This window comes from Mastigoproctus giganteus, chromosome 5, assembly GCF_048544385.1.
Source record: "Mastigoproctus giganteus isolate SK-2022 chromosome 5, ASM4854438v1, whole genome shotgun sequence".
NCBI classification, from domain to species: Eukaryota; Metazoa; Arthropoda; class Arachnida; order Uropygi; family Thelyphonidae; genus Mastigoproctus; species Mastigoproctus giganteus.
This window is the reverse complement of record NC_143579.1, coordinates 204,913,181-204,940,662: the sequence shown is the minus strand read 5'-3', so window position 1 is coordinate 204,940,662 and position 27,482 is coordinate 204,913,181. Positions and strand designations below refer to the sequence as shown.

At 35.5% G+C, this 27,482-nt stretch overlaps 1 protein-coding gene across 1 annotated transcript in view; it reads left to right on the top strand.

Moving 5' to 3' along the window:
- The window catches only part of LOC150086026 (ankyrin repeat domain-containing protein 13D-like), a 204,548-nt gene extending 179,015 nt beyond the window's left edge, over positions 1-25,533 (top strand). The window contains exons 13-16 of the mRNA XM_090373656.1: positions 5,001-5,131; positions 15,014-15,162; positions 17,827-17,901; positions 25,504-25,533. Of these exons, the coding sequence (XP_090229782.1) occupies positions 5,001-5,131; positions 15,014-15,162; positions 17,827-17,848 (302 nt within the window). The 3' untranslated portion in view covers positions 17,849-17,901; positions 25,504-25,533. The remainder of the gene's footprint in view (positions 1-5,000; positions 5,132-15,013; positions 15,163-17,826; positions 17,902-25,503) is intronic.
- Positions 25,534-27,482: the final 1,949 nt, after the last annotated feature.

Genomic DNA, 27,482 nt, shown 5'->3' with positions numbered 1-27,482 from the left:
ATGATATCAAAATTATTTTTTCCATCAAGTTCCTTTGTAACCACATCATAGTATCCAATCAGATTTGTCAGATAAGACTTTCCCTTAATAAACCCATGCTGTGTGTGAATTATTGCTGCAGTCTTGTCTAGATGATCCTGCAATGCACTAGTGACTCCATTATTTTCCCCTGAACAGAAGTTAAACTAACAGGTCTGTAATTACTCATGCCACCCTTTGACCCCCTTTGTGAATTGGTGATACATTTGCACATCTCCAATCCATGGGGACTTCCCCTGAGTCTAAGGACGCTCTCATAATTATGGCTTAATGTTTGCTTACTTCCTTTTCTGCCTCCTTTAATATAACGATAAATCCCATCCACCCCATGTGCCTTTCTTGTGTTTAACTTCAACAATTTCTCCTCTACTTTGCTCTCAGTTATTAGAAATTGATTAAGCTCCCTTTGAGAGTGTAATATGCTTCTGTCCTCCACTTCCCTACTGAATTCCTCATGTGTGAATGTAGCTGCAAAATATTCATTCACTTTGTCAGCTATCAGAGCAGAATCATCAACAGTCGAACCATCGATATCAAGTGGACCAATCTGATTCATCCCCTTCCTTTTAGAGTTCATATAAGTAAAGAAGTTTTGCTGTTTTTCATAGCATCCTTTGCCAAAGATTTCTTGTAATCTGCCTTCGCTTGCCTAATCTCCTTTGTGACTTGATTACAGACTAGCTTATACCTACCATAGGCCCTTGTGTCACCTGATAATTTATATGCATCCCATGCATTTTTTTTTCTCTGCCACAAGTCTCATTAGTTCATCTGCCATTCATTTAGGCCTAAACCTTGAACAGTATTTCTTAATTGGTATGAAAAGCCTAATAGTTTCACCATTTTTTTTTTTTTTTTTTTTGGCTGATGCTGCATAAGCTCATTCACTTGCTTTCTTGCATCACATGCCACTACTACTACTATTAATTCCTTGAATGCTTTCAATTTAGCATTTCCTGTCGGTAACATCATCAGTTGGTCTCACTGTATAGAATTTAAAAACTGTCTGAGACCACTGTTTACATAAGCAAAAACCCTTCCGTTTACCTCTTATGGTAGGTATATCTTTAAGTAAATCCCACATTAGTACACTGTGATCACTGCCACTTAGTGGTTCCTTTATCTGCAAATTCTTAATGCACGAATAATCATTGCTGATAACCAGATCAAGAGTATTATTCTCTTTGGTACCTCTCGAACATGCTTCCAGAAAACCATGATCCAATAAATCCACAAAAGTCTTCCTAGTGTGTGAGTGCCAATGCACATGTTCTAGTCAATATTTGGGAAGTTAAAATCTCCCATTGTAAGACATTCTCATATACTGGCCCACTCCCTTTCTCTATACAATTGTTCATTGTACTCATTAGAGTCATTAGGCCTATAATGCACTCCTACTCTCGTTTTTGCTTTCCTAGTGCTTATGTCACACCAAACTGACTCGACGTTGTCCATCTATGTCAACTGGATGCACTTCCTTAGATTTTATGTGTTTCTTAATTAACAGCATAACCCCTCCTCCCTTCCTATCCTGTCTATCCTTTCTGTATACGTTGTACTCCCCAAATTCCAATCCTACACTGGTTATATCTGTGTGGCACCACATCCCTGATATCCCAACAATATCCGCTTTTGATGTCTTGACCAGCACTTCAAATTCATCAAATTTATTTACTATACTCTTAGCATTGGTATGCCTGCAAGTATACATGCACCTGTTCTTATTCTTAGGTAGCCTAACACAGTCCATGTGTTTATTTGTTCCATGATGACTCCCACTAGTCCCTGAAACTCCCACCCTCCAGGCCACTGCTCATTATTATAGAAGCAGTGCAAGAATCACTTTCATCTCTGCCTGTTGCTATTGTTAATCTTTTAGTCTGTGAATCCCCCAAGCTTGCAGTTTACTGACCCACCTAACACTGCCTCTATAGCATCAATAAATGCTCTTGCACCCCTCCTATTTAATTGTATCCCATCCCATCCCTGTGGAAGCAGTCTCTCCTGTTAACAAGCACAGACCACACCGAGAAAAATTCTATCCCAGAGCCTTACACAATCTCTCCAGAGCCCAATTGATTGACAAGGCCCTAATCATGTACTCCCTCCTATCATGTCTGGGCAGAGTTGCAGACACTTTCAAATTTAACTCTAACTCATGACTTTTTTTTTTTTTCAACAAATTACCTGTACTTGTTAAGTAAATCTGCAGATCTTCTACTCTTAATGTCATTAGTGCCAACGTGTAAAATAGTATCACCCTTTGTGCTCTTAAAAGATGATATCTGCTCTGTAATGTCACCAACTTTTTCTCCTGGCAAACATACCCTAGTCCTATTCCACCTATCCTTTTTTGCACAATATATTACTGTCTCCCTGACAATGGAGTCACCAACAATAACTACCTCCTGCAGAACCAGTGCATTCTGCCTTGAAGATTGCCGCTGTGTTTCATGATACACAAGAGTGAGCTCTGGTGTTGAGTTGGACAGCTGAGAGCTTGATGGGTCCTCCACTTTAATACCTTTGAGGGCATCTACCCAACTCTTCAAACTCATATAGGTGCCCATTAGAACACTGAGTTGGCGCCTAATTTCTTGACACTCTCTGCACCTAGCACACACAGAGACATCATCCTTTGCTAGATCATGTCCTGTTCCTGAAAGGTCTGCAAACATTTCACAAGTCACCCATTTTTTTGACTGTGGCTTTGGAGAATCGTCCCCCTCAATTCTTTCTTTTCTTCAGCATGGATATTAGTTTTACAAAGCTTTATTCTTGGTTCAAGTTACAAGTTTTTTATCTGTTATAATTCACATTAATTGAAGTCCTTGTACAGAACAGTATATTTGAAAATTAACCTGTACTTCAGTTTTTGTTCTGCATCTTGGTAATGTTATTTCAAGGTAAATATTGACTGAAGTCTCAGAATGAATAGAGCACCTTGCATTAACCCTTCAGGATATGTGATGCTGTATTGTAGTTCTGCTTTTCATTATGCATTTTTTACCAGGTCACAATACATAAGTACTGATGCAAGAGATTAAAGAATCTATGTGCCAAAAAGTAACCCTGCTATTTATTTGCACTCCATTGCCTTTTGTTCTGTTTGTACACCAACTGATATCTACTGATACCACTTGTTTACAAAAACTTAAATCTTCTGCACTCTTTTCTACAAAGACTTAATAATTACTGCAAACAAGCAAGAAAAGCTGTTTTTATATGTTTGTCACAAGCCAGGCTTTCAGTGGCAGCTCTGTGGAAGTGAAAATAAATAAAGTTTCTAAAAAGTTTAATTGGCATGAACTTAGAAAAAATCTTTAAAAAATAACTATTGCAGTTGTAAACATGAAATGTCACATTTGCAATGACAACATTATTAGGGATTTTTTTCCAAAAAAAAAAAAAAATTAATGAAGAATATTAATACATGGCCTTATTATAAACATTTGATAAACCGTGTTTTCAAAAGTTCATAAAAAATGTATTGTAATTATAAATATGATGTTTTTTTTATTTTCATAAAACTTATAGTAGCATTGCCCAAAAAAATAAAAAATAATAGCAAAAAAGGTGTACTTCTGGCCATGCTACACCACATAAAAAAAAGAAAAAAATCCAAAACTGCCACTTAAATTCACAAACTGTTTTTTTAAAAAACAACTGCTAATGTTATAAATGTGATATTTTGCATTTAAAATATATTAAAAAAAATAGAGAGAAGCATTCAACAATGGTTGAATATTTATTCAAACTTAGTTTGTGTAGTTTGTATTGTGGGACTAGTCATCAGGACTTTCCTCTCTGCTCATCACATAATTAGCTACTCCCTAAGAAGCATGTTGCTACAGTTAAGCTCATTTATAGCAAAGTCACATATAGGAAGTTTATGGATATAACAAATAAGTTTGAATCTCCTTCCTCTTTATTAGAGCTTAAAATGTATGAAAATTTCCATGCTCATAAAAAAGCCATTATCACTGGAGATTGATTTGTATTTTTTCCAGGAAAGTGTTATATCTCAAAAACATAAAGTTTTAAGTTTGGCTGAAAAGGCAAAAATAACAAGAAATATGATATAAGTCAGAAAACTGATTTTGGAAAAAGAATATGAAACCCCACCTAGCTTCTTATTAACAATAATTAAACAGTGCTCAAAATGATGCTGAAAAGAGAAAAAGATTTGCTCTCTGTTATATCATGATGTTGAAGAGGCTTCTTGCAGCAGTTCGCAGAAGCTAGAAGCCTATGAGTGGGTTATTAGTCCACACTAAGCCTATTAGTGTGGACTAATGCAAATAGGTGATTCAAGAATCCTCTATCACTTCTTCCAGAAGATTCTTGAGCCGTTTTTAAGCATTCAGGGAAACTGTTATCTGGGAGGGCTAAATTGATCAAATCTCAGCTGTTATGAGTATAATGTAACAGACACTGAGTAATACCTTTTATAATTATTATTTGCTTCAAAACAAGCTATAATAGCATTATATTTGGATCCGGTATTGCAATTAATGAAGATACTTCCATTGTTTCGGGTGTTGCTTACTTGTAATGCATTTATTTGTTTGACTGAGGTTCATTTCAGTCTTCCACAAAAGCACATCCTTGAAGAGAATGTGTTTTGTGCAAGAGTCAAATGAGCAAAATCAATAACTCACTCACTCACACTCACTCACTCACTCTCTCTCTCTCTCTCTCTCTCTCTCTCTCTCTCTCTCTCTCTCTCTCTCTCTCTCTCTCTCTCTCTCGTAAAAATTGGCATGTGGGTGCATATGATTTCAAAATCACAACTGCCATTCTCTTGAGAGGCATTCCAGAATTTTAGTAGACTAAAAGCCAACTTAAAAGTGTAATAAAATTAAATAGAATATAAAAAGAATTCATAAATTAGTTCTATGCTTACATATATTTGTGTTTAAAGATATGGCAATTATTCAACTGGAAAATGAATTTTTCAGGAGGCCAGACTCAAAAAAGGGCAGCAGTTAAGAGACAGCCAAAGACAGAAGAGGAAATACAGGAGCAAAGAGAAAGGAAAAAACAAGAATTACTTGCCAAATATACTAGTCGAGGGCATCACCAATCTCTCGTAATAATAATAATATCTTTAGTTCTGCACTTTTTACTTCAGGAAATTTAATAAGACTAAATAGCAGTTATGTAATTTTGCCAATCCTTTTATTAAATTAATCTTTAAAAGATCCTTTAGTTAGGTTGTATAATTTCCAAAGTGATTGGGCTTCCTTAATAATCCAAAAACTTTAGTCCCTCAATAAACTTGTATAGATGTGCTATTTATATATAATGCAATAACTGTGACACTATATTTTTACTAAAAAAAAATGAAGAAAGAAAGAGAAACTTTTAAATATTAAATAAGATATCTCAAAATTTGTGTATTTTTCACTTATCTTCATAACAAGTTAATCCAGATCATTAATTTTTACTAGAGTGCATAGCTAACCCTAATTTAATAGCAATGTAATTTCTAGTACAGTGTATAGTACAGTACCCTCCCCTTTTCATGAAATAATTCCAATCACAGAAAATCTCAAAAAATACCATCCACCCAAAATTTATACAAACAAAACACTGTTTATAAAATCAAACTATTTTAGAGCTTGATTTTATAAACATGCATAATATATGAGGAAAAAAAATAATCATATAATTTTTTAATTATTTGTTTGCCTTAAGTTGCATCCAACATTTTGATGGTCCTTTTTGAAATATCCTAACATTGTTGCCAAATATGGGTAATAAAAAGCATTCTTTGAATGCAGATTCTTCTTATTTATTGCATCAAAGTGATGTAAAAGGTAGAATCAGAGAGTTCCAGAACTAATTGTTTTTATTTTTCAACAAATTTAATGATGATTTAGAAATAATTACAAATCAAATTTTTCAAAATGATGACCTTGGATATATACATATTTTCCCCATTGTTTATGTAATTACATAAACACTGTGGATTCTGTAGATTAAGTACATGATAAAAACATTCTTGCACCATGTAAATAATTTTTCATAAGTGGTTTATTAATATTTAAACTAATTTGGAAAAATTATTCACATAATATAAATGTTTTTATTACATATTTAATATAGAGATGATCATCGTATAAAGTCCTTCCCAAATTACATTTTTCAGAGTCCTTTTTAGAAATTTCTTTGGTTGCATTTGACATAGCTTCCACAAATTCTGCTTTACCAGAAAATTGGCTTCTATTTTAATGAGTTTTTTAGTTTGGCAAAAATATAAAAATCATATAATACAAGGTCAGGTGAATCAGGAGGATGTTGTAAAATAGTTACAGAGTGTCTGAGGTAATCAGAAATTATTATTACATGATGAGCAGGAGAATCACCACGGAATAATATAAAAATTTTCCTTGTTCACATATCATGGTCCTTGAGGTTGTCACAGACATTATCTCAGATATGCCAGACAAGCTGTACTTGCTACCTGGGAGTCTAAAATGCTGATGGAATTGATATTCATGTGAAACTCAAGTCAAGTGGATCCAATTTCGGCCAAGTCCGGACAGTCTGTGACAACCAAATCCTCTGCTTGCACCTTCATGATGGTGGGACTGTTAGTAATCCTGTGTATAACCTCCATGCACAAGCACACGGTGGGTGACCACCCAGGTGTGAACCAATTTAAGCAGGAGTCGAGGTGTGGTGCCCACACCACATGGAGGATTGCCACCCCTCTGTGCCACCAGGCAGTACTAGGTGGTAGATGACTCTCATCAACCAGTGCAATACCACCAATTTGCTTATTGAAGGCTTGAAGTGGTGGAACCCATGTTTAGTCTCCGGAGCCAAGTTCCGGCCAACCCTTCCCCATCTCTTCCATCATGCAGTATGATTGATGACTTTTGAGGTTATGATGAACATCGTGGCGAGATCCAATCTTCCTTACATTTTGAGGGTACAGCTCTAAAATGGTGTTCGCAGGCCGCCCGCTAGTTAGTACACCGGACCAAATCTATTGGTAACTCTCTAGGAGGCTTCTGGATCAGCTAATGCAGTGGTTCCCAAAACCGGTGGTTCGTGAACCCCCAAGGGTTCGTGAAAGTGTTCCAGGGGGTTCGCAGTAAAAGATTATGTAATGACATCTGCTTAGATTTACATAAGTATATTATTGTAAACTACAAAATATAACTAATAATAAACAATAAAGTAAATTAAAATTAAATAAAAAGTAAAAATTGCCCAAGAAAGAAACCACATCTCCCATAATTCCTTATAATTAGTTTACTATATTACAGTATATCAAGTTAAATAAATATGTTTTCCATGCTAAATTTTTTTTTTTCATTCTCAAGGATCATTATATACAGGCCCTTTCTTTTTTTTTTTTTTTTTCCCAACCCATTCACGACACTAAGTACTATAGGTACTATAGTACCTGACGTAGCCGAGTGGTCAGAATCGAGAGTGCATGGCACGCGTTCGTTGAGGGGACCGGGGTTCAAGCCCGTGTCTTGCATCTCTCAAGCACTTAATGATTTCATCCTTTAGACTTGTCAGTCCAGATTTTTTATTCCCTAGAAGATTTTGGAGATTTCCATTCAGAAAATTGATGTTTTGTCTTTTGAATGTAAAGATAACAGTTTTTTTCATCCATCTCCTATAACGATTGTTTCAGATTTGCAAATTTCAGCCAGTTCTTCTGAAAGTTTAACTCTACTCTCCATTTGATATGCTGTTAAAAACTTGAAGAACATAAGAAGTTACACAATGACTTGGCAACTACCCATATAATATTCCAACTTGAGAGGCTGTGTCTTCAATTCATATTTGACTGTTGACTGAAATAATGCTTCTGATGACAAAGAGAGAGAAGTTCATCATTTGGTTATATGGAAAATCTCCCATACTTTGCATCATCTATTCATCTTTGAAGTGCTACCATTTTTGAAGAGGTACCATTCAAATTTTCTACTTCTTGATAAAAAGACTTTGCATCATGTGCTTTAACAATCATTTCTACAATTTTGGAGGCTGATTTGTCAAACAAAAAGCAAAACTTTATATACTTTTGGTTCAAATTGTGAAAAAGGTTTTAACCAAATTTTGTATTGTTGTTTTTTCATATTTTGGAAAAGTCACAATACACACATACCAATTTGAGTAATGATGGAGATTGTTAAAATAATAATTATTGTTATTATTATATGGCAAATCCATGTGAAAACATTTCATTCTCTATGATATAAATTTAGGTTTTCAGGCCAACAACAGGGGAAAAAAAGGTTGGTTTTAGTATTAGTAGTGACAAATGATGCAAAGAAGCAAGCTTATACAACATCAGTCAAAAAAATCTCGCCTCACCAGTCCATCTCCTCTAATAATTTGCCTAATGCTCCTTAAATTTCTTCAGCCTATCTACTTTCAGAACACCAGATGGAAGTTTGTTCCATCAATCAACTGTATCTGGCTGAAAGCAAATTTCTATGCATCTGTCCTACAACCATCCTTCCTCAATTTTATGTCCCTGAGCAAAGATGCCATTAACAGTAAGCTTACTCAATCCATTCAAAGCCTTTAACACCACAATCACATCTCCTCCCAAGTGCCATTACAGCCACTGCAGTTTGCAGAACTGAAGTCTTTCTTGGTAAGAGTACCCTTTTGTTCCCCACACTATCTTGTTGTTCTTCTCTGCATCCACATCCTTCCTAAAATGAGACTTCCAGACCTATATGCAGTACTCAAGATATTTCCTAATCACTGCCTTATACAGTGGAATAATTACTCTTTATCATTGATGGCAAAATTTCTGTAAAAAGGAAGGTTATATGTGAGATTGTCACGTGATCAAAAATTTTTCAGCTATAGCATTATCATTGACAAAACTCCATGAGCTGTCCTAACAGCCCATCTGCACTGCTCCAAGAACGTCAGGTCTGACTGCATAATTATCTCCAAGTCTGTTTTATTCTCTCCTATCTGAAGTGTTTTACCACAGAGTTGGTATGTTAATGTGGGATTACTGCTACCTATACGCAGTACCTTGCATTTTTTAATGTTAAATTTCATTTGCCACTTCTTAGCCCATCTCTCTAAATCTGGCTGCTATAGAGTACCCGAATTACTGTCATCTGCAGGCTCAGACATTAAGCCTTATATGCCTTCATCAGTATCATTAATAAATATTGAAAACAACAGTGGGCCCAACACTGAACCATAGGGAACTCCACTAATAACACTAGTCCAAAGAGCAGTGTCCATTGATAACCACTCTGTCTTCTCCCCCTCAAATCTTTATCCATAGCAGTAACTTGCCCCTAATGCCACACTGCTTCAATTTGTACAACAGTCTCTTTTTCTGGACTCTAGTATATGATATCAAAATTATTTTTTGCATCCAGTTCCTTTGTTATTGCATCATAGTATCCAATCATATTTATCAGACGGGATCATCACTTAAGAAATCTATGCTGTGATTGCCATATGAGTGCATTCTTGTCTAGATGGTTTTACATTACTTTTTTAACCAGTGATTTCATTATTTTCCCTGGAACAGAAGTCAAGCTTATAGGTCTATAATTAATCACTTTACCCCTTGACTTCCTCGTTGTGAACTGGAGAGATATTTGCACATTGCTAATTCATAGGGACCTCCCCTGAATCCAAGAATGCTCTCATAATTATGGTTAATGGTTTGCTTACCTCTTTTGCTGCCTCTCTTAATATAATTGGATAGATTCCATCCATCCCTAGTGTCTTATTTACTTTAGCTTCAACAATTTATCTTGCACTTCTCATTGCAAAAACATTTAGCTCTCTGTTAACATTTTATATACTTCTGGCTTCCCCCATCTCTAAAATATTTCTCTTGTGTGATTTTTGATGCAAAATATATATTCAGTTTGTCAGCAATCTGAAGGGGATCATCAGCAATTGATATCTAGTGGACTAATGTGATTCATCCCTCTCCTATTTTTAACATAAGTAAAGAAATCTTTACTACTTTGCTTTGCATTCTTTGCCAGAGACTTCTGTTAATCAGCTTGTGCTTGCTTAAAACCCTCTTCATGACTTGATTGCAGACTAGTTTATACTTACTGTAGGTTTCTATATCCCTTGATAATTTGTATGCATTTCATATATTATTTTTTTTCTGCCACTAGTCTTATTTAGTTCATCTGGTGCTAGTTCATCTGGCATCCAATTAGGCCTAAGCCTTTAACAGTATCTCTTCGCCTAGTAGATCTACTGTTACAAAAGCAAAAATCCCACCTCTTTAGCTTTAAGGAGATCCCAAATCACTAAAATGTGATCACTGCCACTTAGTCATTTCCATATCCGGATATTCTTAATGCATTAAGCATCACTGCTGATAGTCAGATCAAGAGAACTGCTTTCTCTTGCTGTGTCTCTAACATGGTGGTGTAGAAAACAATCATCCAATAATTCCAGAAAAGTCTTTCTACTGTGTGAATGATCATCCAATATCTGGAAAATGAAAATTCCCCACTGTAAGGTATTCGATTTACTGGCCTCTCTGTCTGTATAATTGTTTGTTATACCCATCACAGTCATTTGGCCTGTAATACACTCCTCTCATTTTTGTTTTCCCAGTGTATATCACTGGGAAAACAAAAATTACTCAGCGTTTCACCGGTGATGCATGTTTACTGCATGCACTACCTTAGATTCTATGTGCTCCTTAACCAAGAGCATAATCCACCTCACCCCCTCCTGCCCTTTCTGTATGCACTGTACTCGCCACATTTAAATTTCGCATTCCTTATGTCTGAGTGACACAGTGTATCTGATACCCTACAATGTCTCTGTTTATCTGATACCCTACAATGTCATTGACCTAACCAGTACTTAAAATCCATCATATTTGTTTACTAAACTCCTAGCGTTAATGTACACACAAGTATACAAGCATCTGTTTTTGCCCTTAGTAACCCCAACACAACCCATGTATTTGTTTCTCCCATAAGGATTCTCAGTCCATGTTATCCCCAATACCTTGCTTTCCTGGCTGCTGCTTGCCCCAGTAGAAGCAGTACAAGAATCACTTACACCTCTGCCTGTAGCTGCTGTTACTCTATTAGATTATGTATCTCCCAGGCTAACAGCTTTCCGACTCACCTAACACTGCCTCAATAGCATCAGCAAATATTTTTGTACCCTCTTCTATTTCAGTATACCCCATTCCTGTAAAAACGATCTCTCCTGTTCACAAGGAAAGACCATGCTGAGAAACGTTGAGCTTTGCACAATCATTTTTTCAAAATATTTTTCCCATTTCCGATTTAATAGCTACTTCCTGTGGGACGAGTGCTTTCTGCTGTAGAGTATTTCATTGTGCCATTTAATGCATGTGTAGTTTCTAGCTTTGTGCTGGGTCTGAGTGCTTGATGGGTCCGTCTTTTTAGTTTTTTTGAGGATATCACCCTTTGTCCTCAGGCCCTCTTATAAATCCATCAGAATATTCAATTCAGATGGGTTTATTCCCTTTGGTTGTATCATGGCTTACTACAGATAACTCTGCAAAAAAAGGGGACAAGCACAGTGTATATAGTTCTGGTTTGCCAAAGAACTGCCATTGACAATTCTTGTCCAAGCCAAAGCTTTCTCTCCTGCTACTTCGAGGGTTTCCCCCCCCCTTTTGTTGCCATTGTTTGAGGCATGAATTTTGGTCTAAATTTAGTTTAAAAATACTACATGAACTAAAAGTGCAATAATGCTACATTGTTTCCAGTTTACATGACATACTGTTGAACTGTATGTCATGTAATCATACTGTGCTATTATGTTTCTTAATAACCCTATTGACTTTCTAAATGCTTAACTGAATGCAAACATAGGCTCTTCTATATGATTAGGACCTCTGAACTATTTATTTACTATAATTTTAAACACTGCAGTTCACTACTACAATATACTAGACTAAATTGAATAGTTACAACGTAAGATAGAAAAGACAGGATAGGAAGGGAGGAGGGGTTATGCTATTAGTTAAGAAGCACATAAAATCTAAGGAAGTTCATTAGGTTGACATAGGTGGGACAATGCAATGCTGAGTCAGTTTGGTATGACATAAGCACTGGAAAGCAAAATTGAGATTAGGAGTGTGTTATAGATCTAATGACTCTGAGGAGTACAACAACTGTACATAGAAATATAGTGGGCCAGTAAATTAGATTATCTTATAATGGGAGATTTTAACTTCCCATATATTGACTGGAACTTGTGAGTTTGTCACAAGTTCCAGTCACATGCACACTAGCAAGGCTTTTGTGGTTTTGTTGGATGATTGTTTTGTACAGCAGCATGTTCAAGATGCAACTAGAGGAGTAATTCTCTTGATCTGATTATCAGCAGTGATTCTTCATGCATTAAGAATCTGCAGATAAAGAAACCACTAGGTGGCAGTGATCACAGTGTGCTGATGTGGGATTTACTTAAGGATGTAACTACCATCAGAGGTAAAGGGAAGGATTTTTGCTTTCAAAAAGGTGACTACTGTGGTCTCGGACTCTTTTTAAATTCTATACAATGGGGTCAACTAATGATGTTACCAACAGCAAATTCTAAATGGGAAGGATTCAAGGAAATAATCTTCGAAGCTACTAGGCTTTTTGTCCAAACTAAGAAATACTGTTTAAGGTTTAGGCCTAAATGGATGGCAGATGAACTAATGAGACTCATGACAGAGAAGAAAATGCATGGGTTGCATATAAATTATCAGGTGACACAGAAGACTATGGTAGATATAAGCTAGTCTATAATAAAGTCACAAAGGAGGTTATGCAAGCGAAGGCAGAATATGAGAAATCTTTGGCAAAGGATGCAAAGGCTTCTTTACTTATGTAAACTCTAGAAGGAAGGGGATGAATCAGATTGGTCCACTTGATATCAACGGTTCAGTCATTGATGAATGTGCTCAGATAGCTAACAGACTAAGTGAGTTCTTTGCATCTACATTCACACATGAGGAAGTCTGTAGGGAAGTAGAGAACAGAAGCTTATCAAACTAGCTAAATGATTTTGTAATAACTGAGAGAAAAGTTGAGGAGAAATTGTTGAAATTGAACATAACAAAGGCACCTGGGGTGGATGGGATCTATTAGTTATATTAAAGAAGGTGGCAGAGGAAGTAAACAAATAATTATGAAAGCTTCCTTGGACTAAGGGGAGGTCTCCATGGACTGGAGATGTCCAAATGTGTCCCCAATTCACAAAGAGTGAGATGAGTAATTACAGACCTGTTAATTTAACTTCTGTTCCAGGGAAAATAATGGAGTCACTGGTTAAGGAAGCAATGCAGGATCATCTAGACGTGACTGCAGTTATAGTTCAGACACAGCATGGGTTTGTTAAGGGGAAGTTTTGTGTGACAAATTTGATTGGATACTATGATGTGGTCACAAAGGAACTGGATGCAAAAAATAATTTTGATATCATATACTTGGATTTTAGGAAAGCTTTTGATACTATTGCACATGGAAGTCTACTGTACAAATTGGAGCAGTATGACATTAAGGGCAAGTTTCTACAATGGATAAAAGGATGGTTGAGTGGCAGAAGACAGAGAGTGGTAATCAATGGACAATGCTCTTTGTGGACTAATGTTATTAGTGGTGACACCCATGGTTGTTTTATGTATTTATCAGTGTTAATGATAACGGTATGTCAGGGTTAATGTCTCAGTTTGCAGACAATACGAAGGTTGGCAGTGTTGTTAATGATAGTACACTACTGCAACAGGATCTAGAAAAGTTGAGCAGATGTGCTGAGCAATGGCAACTGAAGTTTAACATTGACAAATGTAAAGTATTGCTTATGTGTAGCAGTAATCTCAGAGTAACGTACCAATTGTGTGGTACTACACTCAGGGTAGTAGAGAATGAAAAGCACCTGTGGATAATTGTGCAGTCAGATATGAAGTTTTCTGAGCAGTGCAGATGGGCTGCAAGAATAGCTCATGGTGTCTTATCAATGGTATACAGGAATTTTGGAAGCAGGGATAAGGGAGTGATTGTCCCCTTATATAAGGAAATGGTCAGGCCACACCTTGAGTACAGGTATGGAGGCTTTATTTTAGGAAGGATGTAGAACTGCTGGAACGAGTGCAGAGAAGAGTAACGAGATTGATGGGTTTAACAAATTGTTGCTGTTACCGAGAATGGCTTAAATTCTGCAAGTTGCAGCCTTATACATCTCAATTAGATCACCTGCGAGGTGATTTAATTGAGATGTATAAGGCCTTGAATGGTTTGAGCAAGCTCATTGCTGATGGGATTCTTTCTCTTGCTCAGATTACTCATTTGAGGGGGCATAAATTCAAATTGAAGAAAGGCAATTGTAGAATAGATGTGTGGAAATTGGTCTTTAGCCAGCAGGTGGTTGATAGTTGGAACCAACTTCCATCTGTCGTAGAGGAGGTCAAAAACTTAAATAAGTTCAAGGCAGGACTAGACAAGCATTTGGAGTGAATGGGTAGATGAAATGGGAAGGTGTTTTTTTTTTTTTTTTTTTTGGCTGATGCTCTATAAGGTTGCTTTATTGCATCTTATGCCTCTACTAATGCTAATGGTAAGATTTTCATGCCAAAATCACCAATAATTGTTCAACTTGTTATTCAACTATTCTAGATTTCACTGGTGATGCATATTGACTGTGTGTGTGTGTGTGTGTGTGTGTGTGTGTGTGTGTGTGTGTGTGTGTGTGTGTGTGTGTGTGTGTGTGTGTGTGTGTGTGTGTGTGTGTGTGTGTGTGTGTGCCGGCTTATATTCTATTTGCTTCTTATAATAAGTTTGATTGTCTGCCTAGGCCTATAGCTGACCTATTGGCCTATAGCTACATGAAATAACATTATCTTACATACATTTGCTTCTTTTCTCTTTTTTCACTATTTTTATTTTTATTAACATTGTGGAACATTTTAATACTTTTATAGTGTTTTTGATATGTAATAATTATTTTTTATACTTAGGAAATACCTAGTCCTGGGACTAGTTCAGCAGGCAGCCCATCTTCCCCCACTACCACCACTACAACTACTGCTGGGCCAGTAGCCAGTACTTCTACCTCTTCAGATCCATCCGCTACTCATTCCTGGAGACATGTGGCCAGAAGAATTAGGTTATTTCTAGCATTTCTGATTATTTTAATATTAAAAAAATTATCCTTTACTTCTTTTGATATGGTTTAGTGAATATTTTTAGTGCCTTTATCTTTTATTATCCAAATTGATTCATAGTTATGAATTTAATATTGAAATATCAAATTTAAATATTAAATTTGAATAGCCTTGAAAATTTCATATATATTTTTTTTTTTTTTTTTTTTTTATGTGAACCCCAAACACGAGAGGTATTAGAACCTATAGTACTTAGTACCGTGCTGGGGTTGGAGGTTGAGAAGACAAAAGAAGATATTTGTTGACATTGGACTTGAACTTCTGTACATTGTCATTTTCAGGAAATACATATGAAGGAAGGTTGTTCCAGAAAACGGCAGTTGAATGAATAAATGAGGAAGATGAAAAGTTGGTTCTGTGAGTTCGAAGTTGGACAGTAAATGGATGTTGGCTGGTGGCGGCACGTGTTCGGACCGTTTTGAAAGAGAGAGTGGGAATTATAGAAGCCAATTCAGAAGAACAGTGCCCATGGAAGTATCTGTAGAAGAGGCATGTAGCAGAAACAGTACGTCTATGAGAAAGCGAGTGGAGAGACTCTGTTAGATATGAATCATTAATTAACCTAACTGCCCTCTTCTGAATGGAATCAAGAAGCCTGAGAGAGGTTTTGGGGGCACAACCCCAGATGTGGGAACAATATTCCATGGTAGGGCGGATTTGTGATGTATACAGAGTGAGCAGCTGTTTGGAAGAAAAGTAACACTGAGAGCGAAAGAGAAAATCAATTTTTTTAGATGCAGAGGAAGCAATATTTGTAATGTGCTTGTGCCAAGAGAGATTAAAAGTCAGGGTAATCCCCAAAAGAGATATATCATTTTGCCTAGAAATTGGAGTGTCACTAAAGATAAGCATAGGAGCAGAAGAATCCTTTTTGCGAGATATAAGACAAGACTGAGTTTTAGAAGGGTTGAAATCAACTAAGTTTTCTTTGCCCCACTGGAGAATTACCTGAAGATCGGCATTTAAGGAATTGGTAGCAGAGTTTCGAGAAGTTGAAGCTGATTGAGCAGGACAAGATTTCTCAAAATGGAAAGTGGAATGCAATGTGCTATCATCAGCAAAACTATGGATAGGATTTCTAGTCAATGGAAGAAGGTCATAAGTTCCTGCGGGACCAGCGCATTCTGCCTTGGTGGTTGCCGCTGTGTTGCGTGATGACCAAGTGCAAGCTCTGGCTTTGATGTGGGCAGCTGAGAGCTTGATGGGTCCCCTCAATTTAGATCCTTCGTGGGCATCCGCCCATCTCATATAGGTCCGTAACAACGCTGAGTTGTCGCCTGATTTCCTTACATTCCTTACATCGCACACACACACACAAACATCCCCCCCCCATAGCAATATCATGTTCCGTTCCAGAGAATTTGGCAAACATTTCACAAGTTGCACATTTTTTTAGGCTGTGATGCGTTGAAGAATCGCCCCCTCAGTTCTCCCCCCGACTCACAGCACTCCTGCCACTTTGCGCCCCGTTGCTTTGCTGCTCTAGTTTGGTTTAAGTGATCTTAATTGTTCTTAAGTGATCCTCTACAACTATTACACACAAAGATCCCAGCAATGTCAACATCAGGAAATGCAGTGTGCATCAATGGTATATCTTTAGCAGCTGGTTTCTTTGTGTAATTTTCGAACCTCAGTCACAATTGCAAATGTAGCATACAGAGCAGAAATCATTTTTCATAAATATCCTTTCAAACTCTCAATGCGCATTCTCGTGTAAATAGTAGTCAGTGTAAGGAAAAGGAGCTTGATCATTTAAACTCATCTGCTCCGCAATTGGAGAAGTGTTCCATTGTGCACAATTAATACTCACTTCGGGTACATCATTGTTAGATGGAGCGGCATTACTGGTTGAAGGCACTGCTAAATCCTACGCTTGATTTTTCTGTTTGTCTTTTTATGCAATCTTGACAGTCTTTGTCATTCTTGCTCACTGATTGCTACCTCTGTCTTTATTTTCTTAGGTTGGCTTGCTTGATACTCTCAATAACGCTCAGCATTTGACTTCAACGTCATTGAACACAAGGGCTATAGCAGTGTGGCATTCAGTAACTAATCAGAAAATTATTTATGTGAAAACATCTATAGTGGCACCTAACAGTGGAATGTAACAAAAATGCAGATTGCAACAATACAAATACTTGTATTGTTGCAATCATACTGTTCAGCAAATGGCTACAATCATATGTGTAATTAGGTTATTGGCTTGGATTTCACTAACCTCTTACAAATGTTGATTTGGTAGAGTAAGTAGGTGGCGTGAGCATAAAACATTACATCATTCATACTAAATATTTAGGATTGAAGTATGACACTAATGTCATTAACGTTGATTCGGTAGAGTAAGTACCGGGCATGAGAAATGTTACTTCATTCATAACTTCGGTTCTAGCTGTTCAGTTTTAAAATGGTTCTGATTTTCGTCAAAGATGTTTTCACATAAAACATCTTTCGTGCATACAAGGCGCACACACACACACTTTTTTTTATGCTGTATAAGCATTGTCACTACTAATACTAATGTTGCTGAATTCATGATGTTCTGCTGTATCTTTTTGTTTTTCTTTTTTAACTAGGCCATTGTAGTCACTGTTTTGCAATCATTTCAGGTCAATATTTGGAAAACATTGACATCTGTGGACTTCCATAAGCACTGCCTTTAATGAATCATCCATTATTCTGAGGTATGTCATGATAGATAATTACAGAATCAAGTGTTATTTTTAGATTTTTTGCTGTTACTTCTTTCTCTGTTGTTATTCCATTTTTTTTTTTTTTTTAACTACCTTACGATGACCTTGTCACTTGAAACTATTTATGGCCTGAGTAAGTGAGTCACCAAAAATTACCAAGTACAACAATAAGATTGTTATCAAGATATGTAATTTCAGATATGTTCTAGACATCTAAAATTTCATAAATTAGATAAGTTGAATCTAATGTATTCAAGGATCTCACATTTACAAGGTTTGACTGCTAAAGACATTGCCTCACCTGCCGTTACATTGGACTTGATAAAATAGAGAGGAATGCAATTATACTGCAGTACTGGCATGGATTTGTTAAGGGGTAATCTTGTCTAACCAATTTGATTGTATACTGTTATGCAGTAATAAAGGAACTGGATGCAAAAAATATTCTTGATATCCTATACTTGGATTTCCGGAAAGCTTTTGATACTGTTATACATAAAAGACTGCTGTATAAACTGGAGCAATATAGCATTAAGGGCAAGTTACTGCTATTGATAAAGGGATGTTAAGTAGAAGAAGACAGAGTGGTTATCAATGGGCACTGTTCTTTGTGGACTAATGTTATCAGTGGAACTCCCCAGGGTTCAGTGCTGGGCCAATTGTTGTTTTAAATTTTTATTAATGATATTGATGAAGGTATTATCAGGCTTAATATCTAAGTTTTCAGTTGATACAAAGGTTGGCAGGGTAATCAAGGTAAGCTACACCAAAATGATCTAAATATTTTAGGCAGATGGGCTAAAAAATGGCATTTGAAGTTTAACATTGACAAATGCAAGGCACTGCATATGGGTAATCAGGATTAACGTACCAACTGTGTCGTACTACTCTCAGTGTAGTGGAAAATCAAAAAGACCTGGGGGTAATTTGTGCAGTTGGATATGAAGCTCTCTGAGCAATGCAGACAGGTAGACTGCCAAGACAGCTCATGGGGTTTTGTTAATGATATACAGGAACTTTGCTAGCAAGGATAAGGAGGTGATTATCCTATTGTACACAGGTCTGGAGGCCTCATTTTAGGAAGGATGTAAATCTGCTGGAAAGGATGCAGAGAAGGGCAACAAGGTTAGTGAAGAGAATGAAAGGATGGTCTTATTAAGAAAGGCTTGAATTCTGAAAATTGCAGTATCTGGATTATTGGCATCTGCGAGATGATCCGATTGAAGTGTATAAGGTGTTGAATGATTGAGCAAGCTCAGTACTGATGGCATTCTTACTCTTGCTATGACCACACACACATGAGGGGGCATAAATTCAAATTGAGGAAGGATGGTTGGAGGATATATATGTGGAGGGTTGCCTTCAGTTAGCAGGTGGCTGATTGTTGGAACAAACTTTCATCTGTTGTTTTTATTCCTGGATACTAGGAATTTACATTGTGTTAGCACAAAGTAAAAAGATTGAATTGGATAGCTTGAGGCAATATTAAAGGATACAGTATTAGAGAACAAGAATAATTACATTTAGTAATTTAAAGATGCCCTATATTTAACTACTTTGATCAATCAAAGTAGTTAAATATAGGGCATCGTGGGGGTTACCTACAAGATAAATTTATTCATAAAGAACATATGTGTCCTTAGCCATCATGCTATAAGGTTGCTTAAATCAGAAATTAGTTCATTCACTTTTACATGAATCTGGTATTGCTGAAGCATTATCTGCAGGTGAGAGGGGAAGGGATTGAGCAGGTTGCTTCTATACTGTTTAATGATGGCATATTTCAAGACAACATTGGTGCTCTGTAGTTTATTATCATTATTATTATTATGATTATTAGCCATATGGTGCAAGGAAGCCTGAGGTTTTTGCTGCACCAGCCAAAAAAAAAAAAATTCCTGAGTTACACTGAGAGAGAGAGAGAGAGAGTTTGGCCAGCATTTTGTTGGGCATTAATCAGTCTACAATAAATAAAGTCTCATCATACCTGCACTGATTGCCAACTGGCAATCAGTTCAGGTATGATGAGACCATTGTTGAAACCTATAATGCATTAGTACTGTACATGAATTTTGAGTTGGGAAGCACTGAATGAAAAAAGAAGTTTACATTACAGAGTGGCTATGTATATGTTAAGTGCAATAGCATCATTAATACACAGCCATTTCTGAATAAACAGAATATTTGTAAGGTGGCATTGTTTTAAGGTATATCTCATATTGTGAATACCTTCATAACGAGTTGCCATGATATTGCACTACTTCGAATAAGTAACGCTTCACCTAAGGAGAAGACTAATGTTACTTATTCTCAGATAGGTACCACCACCCAGACGGCACCATTTCAGGACTATTTTATATTTGTGTGGGATAATAACTCGACTATCCAGTTGTCCCTATTAGACTTAGAAAAGCAAAAAGGTAGAGGGAAAGTAATAGTAGGAGTGGAAGAGGAAAAGAAATGGTGTAGAAGAATGAAAGGGACAGTAACTCCTTCAACTCACACCACTCAAAAACTCAAACTCCTCGAATAGGCAACGCTTCCCCAGTGGAGAAGGCTGTTGTTACCTATTCTTGGAAACTCCGGACATCAGGCTCCCCCTGGTGCCGTTACAGGGCTATTTTGTATATGTGTGGGATAATAACTCAACTATCCACTTGTCCCTATTAGACTTAGAAAAGCAAAAAGGTAGAGGGGAAAGTAATAGTAGGAGTGGAAGAGGAAAAGAAACGGTGTAGAAGAATGAAAGGGACAGTAACTCCTTCAATTCACACCACTCAAAAACTCATAAACTCCTCAAATAGGCAACGCTTCCCCAGTGGAGAAGGCTGTTCTTACCTATTCTTGGAAACTCCGGACATCAGGCTCCCCCTGGTGCCGTTACAGGGCTATTTTGTATATGTGTGGGATAATAACTCAACTATCCACTTGTCCCTATTAGACTTAGAAAAGCAAAAAGGTAGAGGGGAAAGTAATAGTAGGAGTGGAAGAGGAAAAGAAACGGTGTAGAAGAATGAAAGGGACAGTAACTCCTTCAATTCACACCACTCAAAAACTCATAAACTCCTCAAATAGGCAACGCTTCCCCAGTGGAGAAGGCTGTTCTTACCTATTCTTGGAAACTCTGGACATCATCAGGCTCCCCCCCCCCCCCGGTACCGTTACAGGACTATTTGCCCCTTCTTCAATGGGTGGGTGGGTGGGTGGGTGGGTGGGTGGGTAGGTACCCAAGTGATACAATGATGGCAAAACAGTTATGAAGTATAACTCCACAATATGAGAGATGCCTGATGGTATATGATGTATTTAGACTAAGATGCATTTAGGTCTAAAGCCTCAAGCTGCGAGCAAATTTAGACTATGTATATATTAAGTGCAATAGCATCATTAATACACAGCCATTTCTGAATAAACAGAATATTTGTAAGGCGGCATCGTTTTAAGTTATATCGCATATTGTGAATACCTCCACAATGAGTTGCCATGATATTGCACTACTTCGAATAAGTAACGCTTCACCTAAGGAGAAGACTAATGTTACTACTTATTCTCAGATAGATACCACCACCCAGACTGCACCGTTTCAGGGCTATTTGGCCCTTCTTCGGTGGGTGGGTAGGTACCCAAGTGATGCAATGATGGCAAAACAGGCTGTGTATTAATGATGCTATTGCACTTAATATATACATAGGCTAAATTTGCTCGCAGCTTGAGGCTTTAGCCCTAAATGCATCTTAGTCTAAATTACAGAGTGGCATATTCTATTTGACATCGGTTTTTGCAATTTATAATGCTGCTAACAGATGAATTTCCTTGAAATTTGCTTAATAGATACAATGCACACTGAAGAAAGAATGTATAAATTGTATCGTTTTTTATTATTATTTAAAAAAGAAAATCTAGTTGTGAGGAGTCTGCACTTTTTCTTCAGGGGCAAATAAAAGTGGCTTTGGAGATTTCAATTTGATACCAGTTATCAGAAGTTTGTAATGCAGATTCCAATAGAGATTTTTTATTGAAATTTTGTGGTAAGGTCGAATAGACATCCAGGAAAGGGACTGTATAAATCTAATTTCCAGAAAACAATTCTATGTAAGTTACACAAACTTCTTTTTTAATCCAGCGAGCATAATGGTGTTTTCTATTTGACAACAGTTTTGAAAATTATAATGCAGCTACCAATAGATGAATTTCCTTAATTTTGTTAATAGATGCAATATACACTGAAGAAAGGGCATATAATAATTTTTTTCAAAAAACAATTTATTGTGAAAAGCAAGCACTTTTTTTTTTCCTTTGTGTACAAATGAAAGTGGTTTTGAAGATTTCAATTTGACAACAGTTTTCAGAAGCTTATAATGTGCTCATCCAATCAAATAAAGCCTGTTTATTTTTTTTTTTTTTTTTGTCACAAGATCAATTACACATCTAGGAAAGATGCTTTAGTATTCTAATTAAAAGTAATATTTTTCAGAAAGCAATTTATGTAACACAAACTTTCCTTTATCCAGTATGAAAAGTGATGTTTTCTATCTATTTGACACCAGTTTTTTCAGTTTATGATGATGCTTCCAATTTCAAAAAAATAGATGAATTTTTTGAAATTTTGTTAGTAAATACAATACACACTGAAGAAAGAATGTATAATTATTGCCGACCGGGCTAGTCGAGTGGGTAAAGTACCTGCCCGGCAACCCAAAGGTCGCGGGTTCGATTCCCGCCTCGGGCTTGGATCAAAGTACTGCAAAAACCTTGGGAGGTGCAATATGGCCACAGAAGCCGATGCGCCAACAACTACCAAATCAAAAAAAAAAAATATATATATATATATATATAATTATTAAAAAATAATAATAATAATAAAAATTTGTTGTAAAGAGTGTGCAGGTTGTTTCTTTGTGCACAAAGAAGCAGTTAGGCATAGTAGCATTTCATTCCTGTGTTTTTGCTGTTTACATGAAAACTAACCGAAATTTCTGAAATTTTTCAATAGAGAAATCAAAATTTTTTTTTTTTTTTTTTTTTTTTTGTTGTGTTTGTTTGAAAGCTGGTGTCACAGAGACCTCACATGCCCAGCTCAGGGTTAAAGAACAACCTTGCTTTCTTTTTTTTTTTTTTTCAGGTTTAAGTGCACAGCCTTGAATTGAATAAGCGAAATCATGATTTTATTAACTGATATTGATTATTATGAGTGAATGTTATTAGTACAGTCGGTCCTCGTATAACACGTGTTTGCATTACACGAATTCGCTTATACACGATTCGCCTTTGTGTTTACAAGAAATGGCAGTCGAATGCGGAATCACCCCAACTGAACGCAACACGATAGGAATGAAGAGAAGATTCTGAAAATGTATTTATGTGTTTTATATCAGTGCAGGAGAAACACATTTCACCATAATAACGTAAAAACCAACAATTCCAGCTATCGATATAATCGCAAATGCAATTAGATGGAGTTTACTACCAGTTTATAACAGATTCCACTAGCAGAAACGCAACTGGAAATTGTTTTTATTGTTTTATGGTAGTAACCCCCAGAAATGTGCTTTAGTAAAATGTGAGGTGTTAATAGTGTATCTCGGCCTTTACGGTGTTGTTTATTCAGTTGCTACACGCGCGCAGCTTTGTTTCTGTGTATCAAGCGTGCCACCTCGTTTGTAATTGTTCTTTATTCCCTAAAAATTAGTAAAATACTTAAAAGGTGTGAAAAGGAAGCGTCCTGGCTAAGACACTGCAGATTCAGAGAGAAAAAAAAAAGAAGCAATATCGATAAACAGAGGCGGACTGGATCAAAAATTCTTACCCGGGAAAATTTGTAGTGGCCTCATACTACGGTTTATGGCCAAAATCACACCAGCCTCCGGCCCACCGTGGTTTCCCCCGTAAGGCTTATGGCCAGTCCGCTTCTGTCGATAGAGAAAAAATATGAAATTGTGAAACGCTTTGAGCGAAATGAAAGACCATGTGATATTGCACGTGCTACAGACCTAAATGAGGCAACGCGGAGAATTACAAAGAATGCAGAGAAAATAAAAACAACTTTCATAGCGGGAACAACTCAAAGTGTAATTAAAATCCATTAGATTAAGACACAAAGAAATTGGAAGAGATGGAACGGCTGTCATCTCTTTGGATAGAAAATCAAACAAAAAGCAAGTTTGCTTACGATAGAAGCAAAAGCATTAGCAATATTTTATTACGACTTACGTATTATAAAATACGTAAGTATTTTATTACGACTATTTTATTTAATATAATAAATTTTTTACGAATAAAATACGTATTTTATCCGTAAAAAATACTTTTTTAGTATTAAAAAATACTAAAATACTTTATTATAATATAATATTATTTTTATTACGTATTTTAATCGTTATAAAATATGTAAGTATTTTATAACGATTAAAATTACCCGATTATTTATTGTGTTTGGTAATGTTTTGGTTCCAAATGTGTGTTCAATCTTGGGTGGTCGGCACCTAACCCTACTTTTCCCATAGGGCCTGTTGTTTATATTGCACGATTTTGCATTGCACGAGGGTTTCTAGGAACGCAACTATCGTGCTATACGAGGACAGACTGTATTGCATTTTTGAAAAGAGTATTTCCTTATTTCGTAATTAATAAACAAGTGTAAAAATTTAAGTGAGTGGAGTTAAAAATCTATAATCATAATAGACTTTTACTATTATGATTATAATTGATATAGTCACTATAGTCACTCATAATAGACTTTTCTTTTACCAGATTTTTTACGCCAGAACTGCTGATTTGCTTGTAAAAAAATTTTCTGTTTTTATTTATGCTGTTTCCCTATCTACATTATATTTTGTAAATAAACTAAGATGACGATGACCTTTTTACCAGTGAAAGACATTTATCTTTTACCTTTTGGCTTTCTTAGCCAATTACCTAAACTTCATATACTCAGTCAAATTTTAATCCATCACAATCACGTTAACTATTTAAAATCCTTGAATTTGCATAGATAAGTTTAAAATGATACTTTTAGTTTTTATCCTTATACATTCTACCTTACATAAATACCTTTTTGACTTAGTGGCCTATTTCATACCAAAAAGTCATAATTTTATTCAAAAGGTTTTTTTTTGTTTTTTTTTTGGTTTGGTTTTTTTTTTCATATTTTCTAATAAATATCCTGGTCATTTATTACTGCATATAATTAACATCATAGTTATCAATCCCATGAAGTCTGGGTTGTGGATTTTAATTGCCACTAGGTATATCTAAGTTTATAAAACATGCATATATTTTATTATTATTATTATTATTAAATTTCTCCATATGATAGCTATAAGGATCATCTATTGTAATGCCAAATATATTTTAGGGAAGTTTTTATGTCATTAATGTTTAGCTGTTATTTGTTGAATATAAGGTATGTGTGAGGCACATTATAGCCTTAGCAGCTTATGTGCCATTAAACCTCCAGAGCAACAACAACAATAAGGTATGTTTTATATTTTATGTCATTCTATATTGCTATGCTGTGTCACTTCTGTTGTAGATGTATAATAAAGGATTACATTTAAGTGCAAAACTCAAAAATTTTTGATTGTTTATTTTTAGTGTTGAAGATAACTTTTCTTCTCCAAGTAGTCCAGTTATAATCACCTTAACTGATCATCATTTATCATGGAAAAGAAATGCAAGCATTAAGTTCTTTTTTGCCTTCTAGGGACATTATACAATGAACTTTGTACATTGATGATTTTTTGATCAAAACAACTGTTATGAATAAAATAATCACCATACTCCTTCAAGTTGGTACTACGAAACAAATCACATTTGTTTTTGTCTCACATACCTTGTACATAAATGCATGTATAGTACATATATGCGTATGGTGTGTATTTATCATTGATATATAAAAAAAGAGATTTCATCATTTTTATATAAGATTATCATATAATGTTATGTTTTCAATAAATAACAATTCATTGACGTAATATTTTCCTTAAACATAAAATATAGGTATTCAAACATTTCATGTTGTAAGCTATGTTAAAAGTAAAAGAAATGGAATGGACCAAGTCATTCAGAAAAGATAACAAAAATTCTTGATTGTGAAATACAGCATTGACTTCGAGTTGAATTACCCAGTAACACTTTCAGGGTAAAGTAATTATTAAGTATTCATAATACAGTTAAGTATTATGTAGAAAATAAGCCTAGGTGGAAAACCATTTTTTGGAGGTTCTTTATTGCCAACCATTTTTAATCATATGCTTTTTTTTTTTTTTTTAAGGTTTTTCTTTTCATTCTTTATAGGATAATTTACACCATGAATTAAAATGTAATTTTTAAATTTTTTTCCCCCAATTTAAGAATAATTGGGCTTACAGGTTACATTATACTTACCCATATAAGTTCTTATTTCTGTAGTCCTATAAAGAGATTTCAGTTAAATAACATTGTATGTATACCTATAAGACCTAGGTATTAGTAAATAGATACCTGCAATAGAAAAATACTGTACGTGTTTATTCTGTGGTAATTTATACTGTTAATATTCGGTTAACTCTCTCTCTCTCTCTCTCTCTCTCTCTCTCTCTCTCTCTCTCTCTCTCTCTCTCTCTCTCTCTCCCCAATCTTATGCAATCAGTGGCAAACATCATTTTTCTGAACTATGCAGAATCATTACAATCATTCCTCTGCACCATTTCAATTGGAATAAACTAGAATTAGATTTATATGAATGGACACATTAAGACGAAATCCAATTTATCAGATCATAGAAGATGGAGAAAAGTTCTGCAGCACTTTTCCATAAAGGTACTTCGGTATTTCTTGGAAACAACCGTTAGAAAATCAAATTTTTAGTAAGGGATCCTTCTGCACTGTGCTTGAGCAATTTTACCTTTCTCATACTGGTTGGTTACTCACAGAAATAGCACAATTATTTGTTGGGAGATGCAAATGGGTAGAGAAAATCTTTCCTTTTGAGATGTTGATAGACACATAACTCTTAACTGAGAAAATCAACTCCCATCAGTATAAATAATAGCGTTCCAAATTGTAATAAATACCTTGTGTTCACTGCTGCTTCTAGTTTGTATTTCATAGAATTAATACTTGCTTCCTCTTGTCATTTACAATTGTAAAGGCTTTTACTTCATGCTTATAGATATAACCATATTATTTTTAATGAACTCTTCAAACTGATATTCGCAAAATTAACAAAGATAATTAAAATGTGCCTATTCTTGATATGCACAATAACATTTATCATGTTCGAAAAATTATAAGGAATACCTTTTGTGATATATTTATTAAAATCTTAAATATCCAGCAAACAATGCTAAAAATTATATAATAATTAGGAAAGAATGGTTTTATTTTCCATGGTAGCTTTTACTTCTCATAATTTTTTAAGAAAATAGGGTGGAATACTGTATTTTTGATTACTATTTAAGATTATTGTTGAAAATATTGTGTAGTAAGACAGTATTTTTAAAATTAAAGTACAAGTTGTCCATATTTTTTGTTTCCCATTTAACTGGAAACATTTACTTTCTATGATCAGGACTCTAATTTTAAACACTCAG